Raw genomic sequence first — 18,566 nt, forward strand, 5'->3', positions numbered from 1 at the left:
TCCCCACCTCTGTTTGCTTGCCTTGTGCAGTATGACTTGCTGCTCCTTGCTTCAAGAGGTCACGTCTGTTTCTCCATCCCTTGAGTCTTCAGCACACCACTGCCTTTCTCTTTCTCTTCTTTTCTTTCTTTCTCTCTTTCTTTCTTTCTCTCTTCTTTCTTTCCTTTCCCTCCCTCCCTCCCTCCGTTCCTTCCTTCCTTCCTTTCTTCCTTCCTCTCTCTTTCTTTCTTTCCTTCTTTCTTTCTTTCTTTTTGTTTCTCCTTCCTTCCTTCCTTTCTCTCTCTCTCTCTTTCTTTCTTTCCTTCTTTCTTTCTTTTTGTTTCTCCTTCCTTCCTTCCTTCCTTCCTTCCTTCCTTCCTTCCTTCCTTCCTTCCTTCTTTCCTTCCTTCCTTCTTTCCTTCTTTCTTTTGATGGAGTTTTCTCTTGTTGCCCAGGCTGGAGTGCAATGGCACGATCTCGGCTTACCACAACCTCCGTCTCCTGGGTTCAAACAATTCTCCTGCCTCAGCCTCCTGAGTACCTGGGATTACGGGCGCCCACCATCACACCTGGCTAATTTTTGTATTCTTAGTAAAGACGGGGTTTCACTATGTTTGCCAGGCTAGTCTCAAACTTCTGACCTCAGGTGATCCGCCCACCTTGGCCTCCCAAAGTGCTGGGATTACAGATGTGAGCCACCGTGCCCGGCCCACCACTGTCTTTCTTTCTATGAAGCCCTTTAGGTATTCAAAGAAGGCTGTAAATATGGCAGGAGCTCAACTTACATTGCTGACTAAAAGTAACAAACTGTTGGAATAATGTTGACCAAATCATTTGACCTTTGTTCTTCTCTTCAATTTCCATAATAATAATGAAGAAATGTATGAGAAGGAAAACCATGATGTATTAATAATGATCATATTTCACTAAGGAGTAGCATCTATCTATCATAGGTGGATAATAAAGTATTATGAACCAACTTCTCTGAGGTCCTCAAATCTTTCTCTTCTTCGGACATTGCCAAATTTTTCCTCCTAAGATTGCTCTAAAATGCTTTCCTTTGCACTGAGATAATGAAAAATTTGATTAGAATATAAACAATTTCCAAAAAGGGGTAATAAATGAAGTTATTTTTAGATTCTGACACCCTGACGTGACTTGGTCTGCCAATTTAGCTGGTCACTTAGGGCCTTGAATAGGATGCATGAAGGACCACTAGGGGAAGAGAGGAAAACACTCCCTAATGCACAGGGCAACTAGAATGGCAGGCCTGGAGAGGAAGGGCAGAGAAGGTACTAGGTGCTAGTAGGTGAGGCCCTAGGACAGGTGATGGTGTAGGGGAGGGATGGGATGATAGCTCAGAAGAGAAATGGGAGGACAGGTGCCCTCCTGGCGATTGTGCATAGTAGCACATGTGTCCATGAGAGGTGCTGGAAGGAGCACTGGAAGACTGAAATCAGAAAACAAGGGTTCTCTAGCAAGTCCTTTCCCTTTCCTGAGCTCATTTTCTCACCTCTAAACTGGAAAGAACACTCTTTCCCCTGACTACCTCGGGGAGAGATATGAGGACCAAAACAAGCAATGTATTGAAAATTACTTTGTAAACTGTGATGCACAGGCAAGTATAGGGTTTTATTTATTTATTTTTTCAAAGGCTGGGCATGGTGACTCATGCCTATAATCCTAGAACTATGGGAGGCTGAAGCAGGAGGATTACTTGAGCCCAGGAGTTAGAGACCAGCCTGGGCTATATGGTGACACATTGTCTGTATTAATTTTTTTTTTAATCTCTTTAAAAAGTAAAAATTATTACATGCTTTAATAAAGGAAATAAGGCAACTTTTTTCCATGCATGCAGAAAGTAAATGGAAAGACTCTTTCCCTTCATATTGTACATCACATTAAAAAATCAACTTTGGAAGGGGGAACGCATCTAACCCAGCATTGTCCAAGATTGGAATTACATGCAAATCAAATGAAATTGTGTCTGTGAAGGGAGTCTGTTTTTCTTTCTTTTTTTCCTTTTTTTTTTTTTTTTTTGAGATGAAGTCTCGCCTTGTTGCCCAGGCTGGAGTGCAGTGGCACTATCTTGGCTCACTGCAACCTCTGCTTCCCAGGTTCAAGCAATCCTCCTGCCTCAGCCCCCCAGTAGCTGGGATTACAGGCATGCACCACCATGCCCGACTGATTTTTGTGTTTTTAATAGAGATGGGGTTTTGCCATGTTGGCCAGGCTGGTCTTGAACTCCTGACCTCAGGTGATCCACCCACCGCGGCCTCCCAAAGTGTTGAGCTTACAGGCATGAGCCACAGCGCCTGGTGAAGGGAGGCTGTTTTTCTTACATGTAACAACCAGGTATCCTGAACCACTGCTCGTTCCCTTTCACAGCCTTTCAGTTTGGTGAGACAACACTCAGGTTGCAAAGAAACTGAGAATGGGCAAAGATGGACATACTGTGTACACTTCTTCCAAAGTTTTTTTGGGGTTGGGGAGGGGATGGGCACTCTGTCAATTCTAGCAATATTCTTCAAAGATTTCTCTACCATTCGTCTGTGGAGCTGAAAAGGATGTTAGATATCACCTGTGCCAACTTCCAAACATTACACAGAAGGAACCAGATAGCACTCTAAGGTTGTTACATCGTAAGCTAGTGGCAAAATTGAGACTCCAATGCAGGTTGCACAAGTTCTAGTTAAAAGATTCTTGGATGATAGCATGTTCTCTCCCTCCACTGCAATTCAGAAAGGGATCTCAAAATCTTAGATTAGAGTTTAGGAAGAAAGTCTCTGTAGAGACTCACCCCAACCCTTATCTACAACTTCAGCTCTACCTACACTCTTTTTATACGGCCAGGCTATCATCTTCTATGCCTCCTGTCCCCAGCCTTAGTCTCCCCTGAGAAAATTTCAGCCTTAATCTTCAAGGCAGGTGAGATCACTGGCAACCTATTATGGCTACTCCGTCTCCAGGTCTGGTACTCTATTGGGGATGGCTGGTGATGAATCTGCCCTTGGGGCTGACGTTACCTCCCTCCTCGACCTTCCTAGTAGTCTGTCTCATCAGGCATTTTGACAGGAAGCTTGGCTCTGCCTCTGGTCACATGCAAAATCCAGATAATGCTGGCAGCTAGAGTTAGTCCTGGAGGCTTGAAAAAGTAATACTAAAGCAAAGAGGCAGTTCCCATCAGCATGTCTGCCACCATAGAGGCTGGATGAGTTTCATGCCAACCATGTTCAGGTGTGAACATAAGCTCACATGCCTCGTTTCAGGGAGGCAGGTGGGTACAATTGTGTCCAATTAACCTGGGTATTGATTTTAGCCCGGAGAAAGGTGGCTAAGATCATGTAAAGCAATCTACCTGCTGAAGAGAACCTATATTTTCTCTGAGGATCTAATCATAGACACCAAGGCAGAGATGCCCAGAACTACCACGCCCCACCCCCCACCATACACACACTACTACACTCTCACCCATGCATTCTGATGTCTATACTAACATGCTCAGACACATGCTAATGCACACATCCAGACACTGAAATATATTTACATACAGTAAAACATTGTCTCAATCACACAATTAGACATTATCATATAGACTCAACTCCCTTTACACACATTCAGGCACTCCGAGACCGTTTCTGACACTCTCCTCAGTCTTTACTGTTCCAAGTGTAAGATTCCCTTATTTGGAGGGGGAAGGTCACCTCAGTCTCTCACAGCTGACAAGCAATAATCTATCCACCTTTGAAGGCAAAAACCCAGCTCTCCTCCCCAAACACCAAAGCATCTTAGTTCCACAGGTTCATGCAAACAAAAACAAACAAACAAACAAACAAAAAAGAAAGATGCGTTTCACAGTTGCCTATTTATTTACTATATAGCAGTAAATGGCTGAAGCCTGTTTTCTTCCCATTCCTTGTTAAAATTAAGAAGATGATGAGCAACTAAAGTATTTTCACTCTCAAAATTCATGCATCCAGCTTTCATGTTTGTTTATTTTTTAATATACAGAAACGAATTTGAAGACCCAGTAAGCTTTCCAGGAGTATGGACTCCTTGATGAGACATAAAATGTAACCACACAGGAGGTTTTTGTTCGTGAACGTGACTGCATTTCCTTTCAGCAAAGGGAAAGGGAAAAAATACTTTGGAATGATCAGGAAACTGGAGGAAGGGCGGAAGAATCACCAAAGGAGGTTGGAGAATACCGGGAAAGGGCGGTGGGGAGGTGCCTTTCCAATCTCAAAATCCCAGCTCTCATGGAACCCCTGCGATCTCCATGTCTGGCAGATATGCACAGAGGGAAGCCAGCCAGAGCTCTTTTCTGTCACCAACGACATCAATGTGTTATTATTGTTAGCATTATTACTGTTACCTGCATGCGGCATGGCCAGGTGCTGGTACTTACCCCAGTAGATAAGCACGAGAGAAACCAGGGGAAACAATCTGTTGAAGGCAGGCATCTTCTGGGGCTGGCGGCTTCCGAGGCTACACAGAGAGATTCCCTCGGTCAAGGACTGCGCCCTCTCAGATTCTTTCGAGGAAACCCTTTGGGACGAACTGCCCCCAGGGGGCGACTTTCTGACCGAAGGAAGGGCCGAGCACCGGTGCCTGGGGAGGCCCTGGGGGCTTTTGGAGCCGGGCGGGGGCTTTGGACCCAAAGCGACCCCACTGAACCTCCCCACTTCGAGGGAGATGATCAGCCGCTCCGCGCCCGCTCTCGCCGGCGCTCAGCACCACGGACAGTCGCCTCCCCGCCCACCCCGGAACTCCAGCTTCCACTCGCGCCCCTGCCTCGCTCGTTTGCGTCCAGGGCAAGCTCAGCTCGGAAGGGAGTCGCACTGCTGGCCTAGCAGCCAGGCTGTCGAAGGGTCCAGGTTGATTCACCTCTCGCCTCCCCAGGATCTGCTGCACTCGGACTGGGATCCTCCGAGCCCCGCGGCTCCTGCTTCGTCCACCCTGACCGCTTCTTCAGCTGGGCGTGTCCCCACAACCGAAGCCGCCGGGGCCGCCCGTCTGGGCTACAGAACGCGTTCCACGTCGGTGCCGTCCACGCCCGCCCACGGCTCCCCGGGGAGGTGCAGCGGGGCCGGGAAGGAAGCGGCAGCTCCCGTTCGGCCGGCGATGTCAGAGGTTGGGGGGTGGGTGTAGAGGGGGAGCCCCTTCCCGGGAGCTCGCCCCCGGATGGTGCGGGGCCCCGACCCCGGGTGGCGGGTGATCAGCAACCCTTCTCTAGGCCCCCAGGCCGTGTGTGCTGTCAGCCCTGACATGCGCAGGCGGCTCTCCGCCCCCACCGCCGCCCCGGACCCTCCCCCTAGTGCACACTCCCCACCCCCTAATGGGCGTGCCCCTCCCAGTGCCCAGCGCCGCGCCGAGCGGGGGCGGAGCCGGGAGCGGCGCAGACACTTCCAGCCCGGAGATCTCGGCTCGCGCGCTGGCTGGTCTCTCCAGGTCTCCCTCACCCGCCGCCGCACCTCCCCCGAGCTCGGGGCGCACCGCCGCCCTCGGCTCACGCCCTCCAGGCAAACCCACTCAGCTCCCGCACGGACTTGCTGGGTGTAGCTCCGGGAAGGGGAGGGCCAGAGCTCTTTCAGGCAATGATGTCATCTGCAAGGCGCGCTGTACGCGGTTCCTAGCTTCGCCTCCCAGACCCCATCCCTTCCAGTTCTCGCTGTCTATCCTTTGTCTAGCCTTGATTAATTGGCCCCGGACACAGCAAACTCAGCAAGATAATCCCTGTTTAGGGCAAATGGGGTAGAGATGAGGCGCACCTGTTCCTGTGTTCACCTCATCATTCAGTGAGGTGATCCAAATGTCAGCGCAAGGGGAGGGGGACCCAAGAGGACTCCTCTTCCCTTCCCCAGGTTCTTTGCAGTTCTCCCTTTTCCTCTAATTACTCCTTTATAGGTTGTGTTCGGCGTCTTCCAACTATTAGCCACTCCCTAGTCCTAGCAGCTGTTCGAGTGCCCCCGCCCCATCTCTGGAAGGGAAACCTGAAACTTTGCATTCAACTATCGACTTAAATTGACATAACAGATTAGGAATGCCTGGAACTGAAGTAAAAGAGTAATCCAAGATCCCTCCTTCAGCCTCCTTTTTCTCCTCTTCTGCTCTTTCCAAAAGGGGAAGCTTAACGCTGATATTCCAAAATGGAACAGCAGAGCAACAGCTGACGGTGAGTGGACCAGAAGCAAGAAATGCTCCCTCCTGACATCTCACAGAGCAACAGAATGTCCCCAGTCGGATCTTCCTGGGCAGGGAGCCACCAGGCCTTGAGCTCTGTGCTGTTTGGAGGACTAGGCCTTGAAGCACACACACTGTGTTAAACTTGGATGCGAAGTTAAAGTTGACCTAATTCAACCTCTTTTCCAATTTGTGACTTCCCCCAGGAACATTTCGGATGAATGGACTTGATCTTATTTATTTTATTTTATTTTATTTTATTTTATTTATTTTTTTGAGACGGAGTTTTGCTCTTCTTGCCCAGACTGGAGTGCAATGGCGCGATCTTGGTTCACAGCAACCTCCGTCCCCCCCTTCAAGTGATTCTCCTGTCTCAGCCTCCCGAGTAGCTGGGATTACAGGCATACGCCACCACGCCTGGCTAATTTTGTATTTTAGTTTCTCCATGTTGGTTAGGCTGGTCTCAAACTCACAACCTCAAGTGATCCACCCGCCTCGGCCTCCCAAAGTGCTGGAATTACAGGCATGAACCACCGCGCCCGGCCTTGATCTTTCTATCTCACAAGTTCACTTCTTCTCATGCTTAAGGAAGTTCTTCATATTCAGTTGAATTCCGTACACTCTTCCTCCCCCTCCAAACTCCATTAAGTGGCCCTAATGCTGTTTTCTTTTTAAAAGAGCTATGCTTCCTCACATCCACCCTAAGACATTTTTGTTTGGGGCTACTCTTCCTTAGTTTCTTCCAATGTATTTTCTAGTAGTTTCTAATCCTTTACCACCCTGGCTGCTTTTTCAGGAGGATTTTCAGTTTCTCAGCATGATTCTCCAAGTGATGTCCAGAACAGGAACTGATGGTCCCTGTGTGATCTGACCAGCATAAATCCAGGAGAATTATGGCTACATTTGCTTTGAAGGATATAACTATTCAAATACATTTACAGCCACATCTTAGTCATAATCAGCTTAAATTCAATTAAAATCCGTGAGTATTTTTCACTTGACTTGTTGCAGAGTCATTGTGTCTTGTATAGGCAATTTTGGAAATTTTATTATGAAACTTTGCACTTATTGTTGTTAAAATGTATTAGTTTCAACCAGTTATCACATTGTGTTAATACTTTTATTGAATTCAGATTTAATCGCCCAATATATCTCTTTTCTTTAGCCTTGTTTCATCTCTAGGCTTGACAATCACATGATCCAAACATGGATTTAAAAACAAAGAAGTAATAGAAAAAAAGAAGAGATAGTCTTTTGGCCTGCTTCTAAAGACCTCATTCTACCTTAGCAATGAGCTAATAATTAACATTCTTTTTGTTTGTTTGTTTGTTTGTTTTTTGAGACAGAGTTTCACTCTTGTTGCCCAGGCTGGAGTGCAATAGTGTGATCTTGGCTCACTGCAACCTCCACCTCCCAGGTTCAAACAATTCTTCTGCCTCAGTCTCCCAAGTAGCTGGGATTACAGGTGCCCACCTGTAATTTTTGAATTTTTAGTAGAGAAGGGTTTTCGCCATGTTGGCCAGGCTGGTCTCAAACTCCTGACCTCAGGTGATCTGCCTGCCTTGGCCTCCCAAAGTGCTGGGATTACAGGCATGAGCCACTGCACCTGGCCTAATTAGAATTCTTTAGTACAGTTGCTCAATCATAAAACCCAAACATAGCTCCCTATTTTTTATATGTACAGCATGACACATTCTGAAAATCTACAATAAAAGGAATCTGTGAGAGGAATTAGACATCTAGTCATCCACAGGAAAGAAATAGGATCAATGGGTTACACTAACGCAAGAACAGATTTTCAGCAATACATTTCAAACCTTTCCAAAATAGGACTAATTACCTTTCGTTATGTCTAAGCAGTTGTTATCCAAGCAACTACTGGGATGTTTAGGAAGGAAAATCTTTATAGGTTAGAAATTTGGAATAGATTATGTTAAAGTTCTAATCATCTTTGAGGTTCTATGATTTTATTGAAAGCCTCACCAAGACTGAGATACATAGACAGACTGAGATACATAGACAGACTGAGATACATAGACAGACTGAGATACATAGACAGACTGAGATATTTTCAGTCTGGTAATTTTATCAACTACCACAGCAGGAACTGGCTCAGCCGTAGAAAATTTTTCTTATGTCTATTCATGTGAATTGCTAATATTCATAATGTTCTTTTCTAATTGTTTATCAACCCCATGGTAATTGGGTACTATGAGGATTTTACCTCTACTTTCCATATACCACTTCTGCCCTCTCCTGTACTGAAAATAGAAGCATTTAGTCTTTTCTTTCTCCTGCTGTTTCCCTTGGTTTTTGGCTGTCACTCTCAGTCACTTTTGCAAGCACCTTAAGTTCCCTGAAGTACTCTTGGCCTTGTTCTGAGAGTTTTAAAATCATTTAAATTAAGCTATCCCTTCCTCTTTCCTGCCATTTTGGCTTCAATCCTTTCTCATTGATGTTTGCTTGGCCTCCCAATTTAATAATCATTCTCCCTTCACAGTTAATGGGTAAAACCATATGCTCTATTCTCCAAAGAGTAGACAGAACAATCTTTGTATTCTAAAAGATGTGAACTTCTCTTGCTTAAAGCCCTTCCATGGCATCTCACTACACTGCAATAAAATGTAGACTTGTCACCATGGCCTAAAGTTGGCCTTGTGCTCTGGCTATCTCTCCACACTCATTTCTACCACTCTCTGTCTTGTCCACAAATGTTCCAACTACACTTAATTTTAAAGAAATGTACCTCATAGTTATCAAACTTTTCCCCACTATTAATATTTCCCATCATTATTATTATAGCCTTAGCATTTGGTGTCCCCTCTTCCTGGAACACCCTTCATTCTGTGGCTGGTTTCTTGTCATTTTGGTCTTGCCTCAAATGACTTCACCCTAGAGTGACATTCCCTGGTCACTCTAAGATTGTTTGCTGCCACCTTCCTCACCTAAAGCTACTTGCTATCTCATCGCCCTCTTTCTTGTTCTTCATATCTTCTCTCACTATCCAAAACTATCTTATTTTTAATGTATGTACTTGCTTATTTTCTGTTCTTTCCATCAGGCTGGTTCTCCTTGGTGATAGCAGCCTTGTTTGTCCTGTCCACTGCTGTCATCCGGCACCTGGATTAGTGCCAGGGAGATATTAGGTCCTCTTCACAGAGGGCACAAGTGAATGAATAAATGAATAAAGAAGGGAGTGAGAATAGTGTGGAAACAGTGAAGAGCTGAGGCCAGAATCAATAGGGGAACAGAAAACCAAGAGTCAGAGAAATAGGAAGAGACCCAGCAAGGGGCAATGCCATGGCAGGCCAGGGAAAAGAAGGTCTTTAGACTTGAGGACACTTCTCCTTAGAGGGAACTTCAGCTAATAATGCTCAGAGATTGAGAAAGAGGAGGGAGTACAAAGCCTAGGTGTTCAGGGATCTTGAGGTGGAGGGAATGGCGTGACTCTGCTGAAGTGTGGGGAAAAGAAAGCGATCAGCCTGTTACTGTGTCTATACAGAAAGAAGTAGACATAAGAGACTCCATTTTGTTCTGTATTTGAGATGCTGTTAATCTGTGACCCTACCCCCAACCTTGTCCTTGCAAGAGACATGTGCTGTGGTAACTCAAGGTTTAATGGATTTTGGGCATGCAGGGTATGTCTTTGTTCCTAGAAAAGCTAGGTATTGTCCAAGGTTTATCCCCACGTGATAGGATGAAACAATGCTGCTAAAAGGTTTATCTCTAGGCACAGGATTTTCCTTTAAACTTATTCATGTCACAGAGATCCTTGTTCTTATGTCTTACTGCTGATTTCCTCCCTACAATGATCCTATTGTTCTGCCACTCCCTTATCTTTAAGATGGTAAAGATAATTACCTATAAATACTAAGGGAACTCGGAGACTGGTGCCAGCGTGGGTCCTCTGTAAACTGAGCGCTGGTCCCCTGGGCCCCCGCTTTTGTTTCTCTATACTTTGTCTCTGTGTCTTATTTCTTTTCTCAAGTCTCTCGTTCCACCTAACGAGAAACACCCATAGGTGTGGAGGGGCAGGCCACCCCTTCACTGAAGGAAGAGTTGAATGGGAGCTATGCAGGGAGATGTTAATTTTCTTGAGGAATGAAACACATTCACTGAGACTACTGGAGAGGAATTAGAGACAGGAGCAGTGGAAGTGACACTGTAAGTAAAGATAAAGTGGGACCTTAAGACGCACACGTTGATCTTGGTAAAGTAGGAAGCCACATTATCCATTGAGTGTAGGTGGTAGGGAGGTACAGGGGAACCCGGGACAAGGGAGATGGTCTGAACAACTGTGGGCACCTTCTTAAAGCATAGAAAAATGTCAAGAAAAGCTTGTCAAGTTCAACATATACCTGAACTAAGAGTCAAGAAGCAAAAATCAGAGCCCAACCTAGGCAAGTCAAGTAACCTGCTTTTGCTATTTGAAGTGGATTTTGAAAAATAGTGCACACCCCATGGGACAAGGAAAGGAAAGAAATATGTTCAATTTAAACTGTGGCTAAAGAGCACATATGGGACTGAGAGATATCAGGCTCTTCCAAATTATTCCCTCATTCTGCCAGCCAGCTGTGTGGTGTTGTCACCAGCCAAGGGAAGTTTGGGATTAGAATAGTAAGCAGTGACATTATGATTATATTGTGCAATTCCTTCCTGGATTTGCACATGGCACAGAACCTGGCAGGTAAGACGGGGCCAAAAAATGTTTGTTGAAATGAACTGAATATCACCTGACTGATTATGGAAGCCAACGCTTTCCTGACATCCAGAAGAGCCCTGCCCACCTCCATAACACCCTGTGCACAAAAGAAATGCCATCTGCTCTTGACCAATCTCTAGAAAGTCCATGGTTATGCCTCAGCCAGAACACTATTAATATTTAGTTTTGATCACCCAAACATGTAAATGGAAATAAAGAAAATATTATCAGTGATAAAGTACTTTAAGCTCCCCAGAAGCAAAGTTATAATATATTTCAAGTGTTGTTATTAGCATGGCATAATTTTTTAATGCATTTCTGGCATGCATATGGCTGCAGCTCTTAGGATAGGCAGAAAGGAAAGATGTGTATTGTTTAATTTTTCACACTGCTATAAAGAACTGCCTGAGACTGGATGATTTATAAAGAAAAGTCAAATTGACTCACAGTTCTGCATGACTGGGGAGGCCTCAGGAAACTTACAATTATGGCAGAAGGCAAAAAGGAAGCAAGGTGCGTCTTACATTGTGGCAGGAAGTGGGATGGGGAACCACCACACACTTTTAAACCATCAGATTGTGTGAGAACTCACTCACTATCACAAGAACAGCATGGAGGAAACTGCCCCCATGATACAATCACCTCCCACTAGGTCCCTCCCTTGACACATGGGGATTACAATTTGAGATGAGATTGGGTGGGGACCCCAAACCAAACCATATCAAGATGTCTTGTGGAAATAAGTACAATCATTATCTCTGGTGCTGATCAAAGTCCTGTTGTTATTCTGAAGTTTGGGGCAAGAGCAACATTGAGCCCTGATTGGCTCAATGTTTATAAGCAATATTATTGAAGAAGAAAAATAACCACTAAATGAGGCTCAGGTGGTACACAGGAGGCCTGTGTCCCATGCTTGGTGCTGCTCTGAGATAGTGTAGTATTGACCTTTTCACCTAATCTCTCTGAACTAATTCTCTCTCTAATTGTCTGCCTCCTAGAGTTGCTGGAAGCAACAAAGGAGATAATACAAGTGTGTCTTGGATTTTGTCAAGTCCTATAAACCAAGAAGTGTTCAGTTCCTATTTAGATAGGTTTTGAAAATCCTTACAGAGATAGGCTCAGCTCTTCACTTCAGCATGATGGGAAATAATCAGCTTTCATAATCTATCATTAATCCAGTATCATTTTCATCATTATCATTATATTTAAGGGCATGCATTGGCCCCAGAACAATGATATGCATTCACAAATTGATAAATTTATTTAATCCTTCTAACCATTTTAAAAAGTAGGCACTATTAGAATTCTCCTTTTTTTTTTTTTTTTTTTTTTTTGAGGGAATAAATACAAGAGAAGTTAAATGACTTAGTCACTCAAGTGCATGGGCAGAACCATAATTGAAACCCGATTTTTTGTCTCCAAAAGCCTTAAGATCTTAATATCTTTCTATAAGATCTTCATCATCGAAAGATACTTCCATGTGCACATCAGCCAGGAAGTTAATGACTTGTTGTATGTTGTGTAGTTCTCAAATGAGTATGCTGTGTGTATTTATGTGTGAGAAAAAGTAGGAATAATTCCTTTACTCATAAAACTTCTAGTATGATGGGAACATATAAAATCTAAGAAAATAGACCTAGGAAAATCCAATATATTTTGTGTTCTTCCTTTCTTTCTCTTTAGTGGCTTAAGATTTAGAGTGCTCACATGGACTAACATGAATGAAAACCTCCTAGTTGTTTTTCTTTTTTCTGTAAGCAACTGTTTAGCCTCATTTAATATAAAGGCTTTATTTTTAAGACACACTATGTATTAATCTGTTTTCATGGTGCTGATAAAGACATACTTAAGGCTGGGCAATTTACAAAAGAAAGAGGTTTATTGGACTTAAAGTTCCACATGGCTGGGGAGGTCTCACAATCATGGCAGAAGGGAAGGAGGAGCAAGTCATGTCTTATGAGTATGGCAGCAGCTAGAGAGCTTGTGCAGGGAAACTCCAGTTTTAAAGTCATCAGATCTCATGAGGCCCATTCGCTATCACAAGAACAGCACAGGAAAGACCCACCCCCATAATTCAATCACCTCCCACTGGGTTCCTCCCACAACACATGGGAATTGTGGGAGTTACGATTCAATAAGAGATTTGGGTGGGGACACAGCCAAACCACATCATTCTGCCCCGGCCCCTCCCAAATCTCGTGTCCTCCCATTTCAAAACCAATCATGCCTTCCCAACAGTCCCCCAAACTCTTAACTCATTTTAGCGTTAGCTGAAAAGTCCACAGTCCGAAGTTTCATTTGAGACAAGGCAAATCCCTTCTGCCTATGAGCCTGTAAAATCAAAAGCAAGTTAGTTACTTCCTACATACAATGGGGGTACGGGCATTGGGTAAATACAGCCATTCCCAATCAGAGAAACTGGCCAAAACAAAGGGCTACAGGCCGTATGCAAGTCAGAAATCCAGCAGGGCAGTCAAATCTTAAAGTTTCAAAATGATCTCCTTTGACTCCGTGTCTTACATCCCAGTCATGCTGATGCAAGATGTGGGTACCCATGGTTCTGGGCAGCTCTGCCCCTGTGGCTTTGCAGGGTACAGCTTCCCTCCCAGCTGCTTTCATGGGCTGGCATTGTGTCTGTGGCTTCTCCAGGTGCACAGTGCAAGCTGTCAGTGGATCTACCATTCTGGGGTCTGGAGGATGGTGGCCCTCTCCTCACAGCTCCACTAGGCAGTGCCCTAGTAGGAACTCCGTATGGGAGCTCTGACCCCACATTTCCCTTCTGCACTGCTCTAGCAGAAGGTCTTCATGAGAGCCCCACCCCTGCAACAAACTTCTTCCTGGACATCCAGGCATTTCCATATATCCTCTGAAATCTAGGTGGAAGTTCCCAAACCCCAATTCTTGACTTCTGTGTGCTCGCAGGCTCAACACAATGTGGAAGCTACCAAGGCTTTGGGCTTGCACCCTGTGAAGCCACAGCCTGAGCTCTACATAGGCCCCTTTTGGCCACAGGTGGAGCAGCTGGAACACAAGACACCAAGTTCCTAGGTTGCACATAGCACAGGAACTTGGGCCCAGCCCATCAAACCACTTCTTCCTCCTAGGCCTCAGGCCCTGTGATGGGAGGGGCTGCTGTGGAGACCTCTGACATGCCCTGGAGACATTTTTCCATTGTCTTGGGGAATAATACTCTGCTCCTCATTACTTATGCAAATTTCTGCAGCCCGCTTGGATTTCTCCTCAGAAAACGGAGTTTTCTTTTCTATCATATTGTCAGGCTGCAAATTTTTCAAACTTTAATGCTCTGCTTTCCTTATAAAACTGAATTCCTTTAACAGCATCCAAGTCAAATCTTGAATGCTTTGCTGATTAGAAATTTCTTCCACCACATATCCTAAATCAACTCTCTCAAGTTCAAAGTGCCACAAATCTCACCGAATGACACTGCCATTTTCAAGTAAGATTGTGATTTGGAGTAGCTGAATAGAGCAATGGAAAAGAGTGACACTTTTGGACCAGACAGGTTTATCCTGGACACTCTGCTTGTTACTTGGGGACGTTATTTAATTCTTCTGAGCCTCAGTTTCTTCAGACATAAAATGAGAATATTAATACTACCTATTATCTTATGGCTATTTATGAGGATTAAATAAATTAAACGTATGTCACCTGGCACAATGCCTGGCCCTTAGCATAAACTTAATAAATATTAGTTTATTTCTCTTCTGTATAAATAGAGTTGGCACTACTGCTGCCTTTGTTTATTTATTTATTTGGGAAATTAAACTCAAGAGAAGTTAAATGACTTGGTCATTCAGCTTATGTGTGGCAGACCCACCCATTCTTCATTTTCTATTCTTTGATTTCTCTCAATCACCACTCTCTGAACCCAGATTTCCCAGCAGCCGTATGGCCAGGAAAGGCCTTGTACACCAACCCCAGGACTGAAAAGAGGAAAGAGAAGGGCCTCTATAACTAGGCTATCTGAAACAGAAATGTAATCTATGAGTTATTACATTTCAGTCAGTACTTGCAAGACAACACGACTATACGTAATGTTTGGGTAAGACATAGTGCCGGACTTTGTATTTCAGAATGATTAATGAGGCACACTGAAAAAAACCTGACTGAGCTGAATTATTTCATCCTGCAATCAGACCTATTCTTCCCTTCTCCCACTCCCTGAAGGTGACACCTCCCATACCTCCCACAGCACACACTCCTATTCTTGTCAAACAGCTTGTGACTGGATGCTTTGGGGTCTGTCGCCATCACTAGGCTGTGGTCTGCCCTCTAGAGCAAAAAATTGCATTCAGAATCCCAACATGAAGATTTGAGAACACACTCCCCCTTGCTACTGTGGTAAAGATGGCCCCACTTTTTCTATGTTCTCCACATTTTAAGGAGTGGCAACAGGAACTCACTCACCTCCTAAGTGAATGAGAAACCTACATAGGAGAGTGGGGATGAGGAACATAAATACATTTTTTCTCTGGGTAAGAAGGTTTTGAATTTCCCAGGGAAATTAGAAAAACTTTTTATCTGCAGGGCCTGCAGAATGTAGCAAAATACCTGGAAAATAGTATAAAGACATTCATAATCTACAGTGAGGACAACACACCATTTGTGATAAGGTGGCACATTCACAAATAGTAATGACGCAGAGCAGATCAAGGTAAGATATATGGGATCAGAGGACAAGTTATAGCCCCAAGCAGTAAAAGATACATGAAGAAGGTGTATTTTAAATAGGTCCTGGCTGGGCACAGTGACCAAGGTGGGCAGATTGCTTGAACTCAGGAATTTGAGACCAGCCTGGGGAACATGGCAAGACACTATATGGACAAAAAATACAAAAGTTAGCCAGGCGTAGTGGCACATGCTTGTGGTCCCAGCTACTTGGGACGCTGGGGTGTGAGGGTTGTTGGAGCCCAGAATTTCAAGGCTGCAGTGAATTGAGATCAGGCCACTGCACTCCAGCCTGGGTGACAGAACGAAACCCTGTCTAAAATAAAAAGTAAAAAAGTAAAATAAAACACGTCCTGAAGCAAGGATAGGATTTCTACAGGATGTAAAAGCATGACATTCTTGGCAGGGAAAAAAAAAAAAAACACCAACAAAAGCATAAAGGCAGAAAAGTTTCAGGTCTGAGCTGGGGAAAGTAGATGATATACTTTATCTGAACATTGGAGACGTTTAGAGAAATAATAGTGGTTAATGCTGGAAAGATAAGTAAGTAGTCTTAATGCTTATTAAGGAGTCTGGACTTAGTTTGATAGAGAACTGGGAGCTGTGAGTCATGTGATATGCAATGAGTTGGGAAAAATTAATCTGGCAGAATAGGAAACATGGAATGAAGAAAAATAGGAGAAATATTTGCAGTAGCCATAGTAAGAGGGAAGGAGAACCTAGTGTAAGACAGTGTGAGATGGAGACGTCTGATCCTAAAGAAAATGTGAAGGTAAAATACATTGGATTTGGCAAATGACAAGATATGAGGCAAAAGAGGAAAGATCACTCTAGTCATGGTAGATTGGGCAAACTTTTTGTACTACTGATACCACATTATGTATAAAAAGTTATGCCATTTTGTATATGGAAGTTATAGAGAAGATAACAGGATTGGTGATTTGGGGGAAAAAGTGACAGATCTTGTTTGGCATATTTTGGGTTTCAGATACTAAATGAAAATTTAAGTCAGGTCCTCAGAAAAAATAAGTGCTGGCAATTCAGATCTGAGAGTCATCCATACACAGTGATAATCAAAGTAATGGAAATTGATGATATTTAAAAGAGAATATAAAGAGATAGAAAGTCTGAGAACCAGGCGCAGTGGCTCATACCTGTAATCCCAGCACTTTGGGAGGCTGAGGCGGGTGGATCACTTGATCCCAGGAGGTTGAGACCAGCCTGGGCAACATAGCAAGACTCCATCACTACAAAAAGTACAAAAAATTAGCTGGGTGTGGTGGCACTCACCTATAGTCCCAGCTACTAGGAGGCTAAGGTGGGGGATTGCTTGAGCCTGGGAGGCTGAGGTTGCGGTGAGCCATGATCACACACACCATTGCACTTCAGCCTGAGTGACAGAGGGAGACCCAGTGTTAATACTTGAATTTAGGAGGGAGAGGAAGCAGTAGAGCCAGTAACAGAGACAGAAAAAAAAATGATCAAAGTGACAGGATGATACTGTTTCACTGTGTCCCCACCCAGATCTCATCTTGAATTCCCACCTGTTGTGGGAGGGATCCAGTGAGAGGTAATTGAATCATGGGAGTGGGTCTTTCCCCTGCTGTTCTTGTGATAGTGAATAAATCTTACAAGATCTGATGGTTTTGTAAGGAGGAGTTTCCATGCACAAACTCTCTCTTTGCCTGCTGCCATCCTTATAAGATGTGACTTGCTCCTCCTTGCCTTCTGCCATGATTGTGAGGCCTTCCCAGCCACATGGAACTGTAAGTCCATTAAACTTCTTTTTTTTTTTTTTGTAAGTTTCCCAGTCTTGGGTGTGTCTTTATCAGCAATGTGAGAACAGACTAAATCACAGGAGGAGATCAAAACAGTGCTGCATTAGGGAGTAAAGAGAGAGAATGTTCCATGTCAGCAGTGAGTTCTGCAGCAGAGAATTGATTGGGGGAATAATTGGTGGGGAGACTTAGTAACTCGGAAATCACTGATGACCTTAGGAGGACTTTAGTTGGAGGGACTGAGGGACAATTACATATTGGAAGATGTTAAGTAAGAAGTGTTGGTGCAAACCTAGTGGATGTGATTGGTTTAACTACAATTTCAAAGCATCTGATAGTGGGAATGGAAGAGAGTTTGGAAAATGATGAGACTTTAGAATAAGTAAGGGTTTCCTTAGAGAAGGTTATGTAGACAAAAGCTGAGACATGAACTCAGAAGGAAAGATGGAAGATGTGACAGAAATGAGGTAACTGATGGAGGAGCACAGTTCCCAGGTGGAAGAAGGAACTTGAATCAGGAGCAATGCCTGAGGGATAAACCTCAGATTTAAGGGAGGAGGAAGAAAAAGAGGAAAGATACACAGAGATGTTGAAGTGGAAATAAACTAATTTGAAGTTATCAAATGTGAGAGAATATGACTCAGTAAAACAGGAAATAAAGTCATCTGCTTTGAGTGGGGAGCTGAACAGAATCAGGGCCTCATGCAGAATAAGAGAGATAGAAAAGTCTCTGGGAAGTGCGATGATGGATTGATTAAAAGTAAAGGAAAGCAGTGAGTATCAGTAAACCCAACAAAGAACAGATTCGGGGTGGATCCAGTTAAAACCGTTTCACAATTTTCTCCAATAACAGTTTGCAACCACTCTTGAAGGCTGCAGACTTGGCAAGGTGGAACAGGAGAAATAAAAGGATGGAGCTGATATGGTTTGGCTGTGTCCCCACCCAAAGTCTTATCTTGAATTGTAATCCCCATAATCCCCACATGTTAAGGGAGAGACCAGGTGGAGGTAATTGAGTCATGGGGGTGGTTTCCCCGTGCTGTTGTCATGACAGTGAGTTCTCAGGAGATCAGATGGTTTTATAAGAGTTTGGTAGTTCCTCCTGCATTCATTCTCCTTCCTGCCACCTTGTGAAGAAGGTGCCTTGCTTCCCCGTCACCTTCCACCATGATTGTAAGTTTCCTGAGTCCTCCTCAGACATGCAGAACTGTGAGTCAATTAAACCTCTTTCCTTT

At 44.2% G+C, this 18,566-nt stretch overlaps 1 protein-coding gene and 1 non-coding gene across 4 annotated transcripts in view; one reads left to right on the top strand and one right to left on the bottom strand.

Moving 5' to 3' along the window:
* SCN3B (sodium voltage-gated channel beta subunit 3) overlaps positions 1–5,229 on the bottom strand; it is a 30,008-nt gene extending 24,779 nt beyond the window's left edge. The window contains exons 1-2 of the mRNA XM_008021291.3: positions 4,867–5,229; positions 4,388–4,467 (exon numbers count right to left, since the gene is read on the bottom strand). Of these exons, the coding sequence (XP_008019482.3) occupies positions 4,388–4,442 (55 nt within the window). The 5' untranslated portion in view covers positions 4,443–4,467; positions 4,867–5,229. The remainder of the gene's footprint in view (positions 1–4,387; positions 4,468–4,866) is intronic.
* Positions 5,230–5,371: 142 nt separating this feature from the next.
* Positions 5,372–18,566, top strand: part of LOC103248709 (uncharacterized) — a 77,745-nt gene continuing 64,550 nt past the window's right edge. For all 3 annotated transcript variants that reach the window (XR_012094877.1, XR_005242688.2, XR_012094878.1), the window contains exon 1: positions 5,372–7,144. This is a non-coding gene — a transcript (uncharacterized protein). The remainder of the gene's footprint in view (positions 7,145–18,566) is intronic.

This window comes from Chlorocebus sabaeus, chromosome 1 (assembly GCF_047675955.1).
Source record: "Chlorocebus sabaeus isolate Y175 chromosome 1, mChlSab1.0.hap1, whole genome shotgun sequence".
Taxonomy (NCBI): Eukaryota; Metazoa; Chordata; class Mammalia; order Primates; family Cercopithecidae; genus Chlorocebus; species Chlorocebus sabaeus.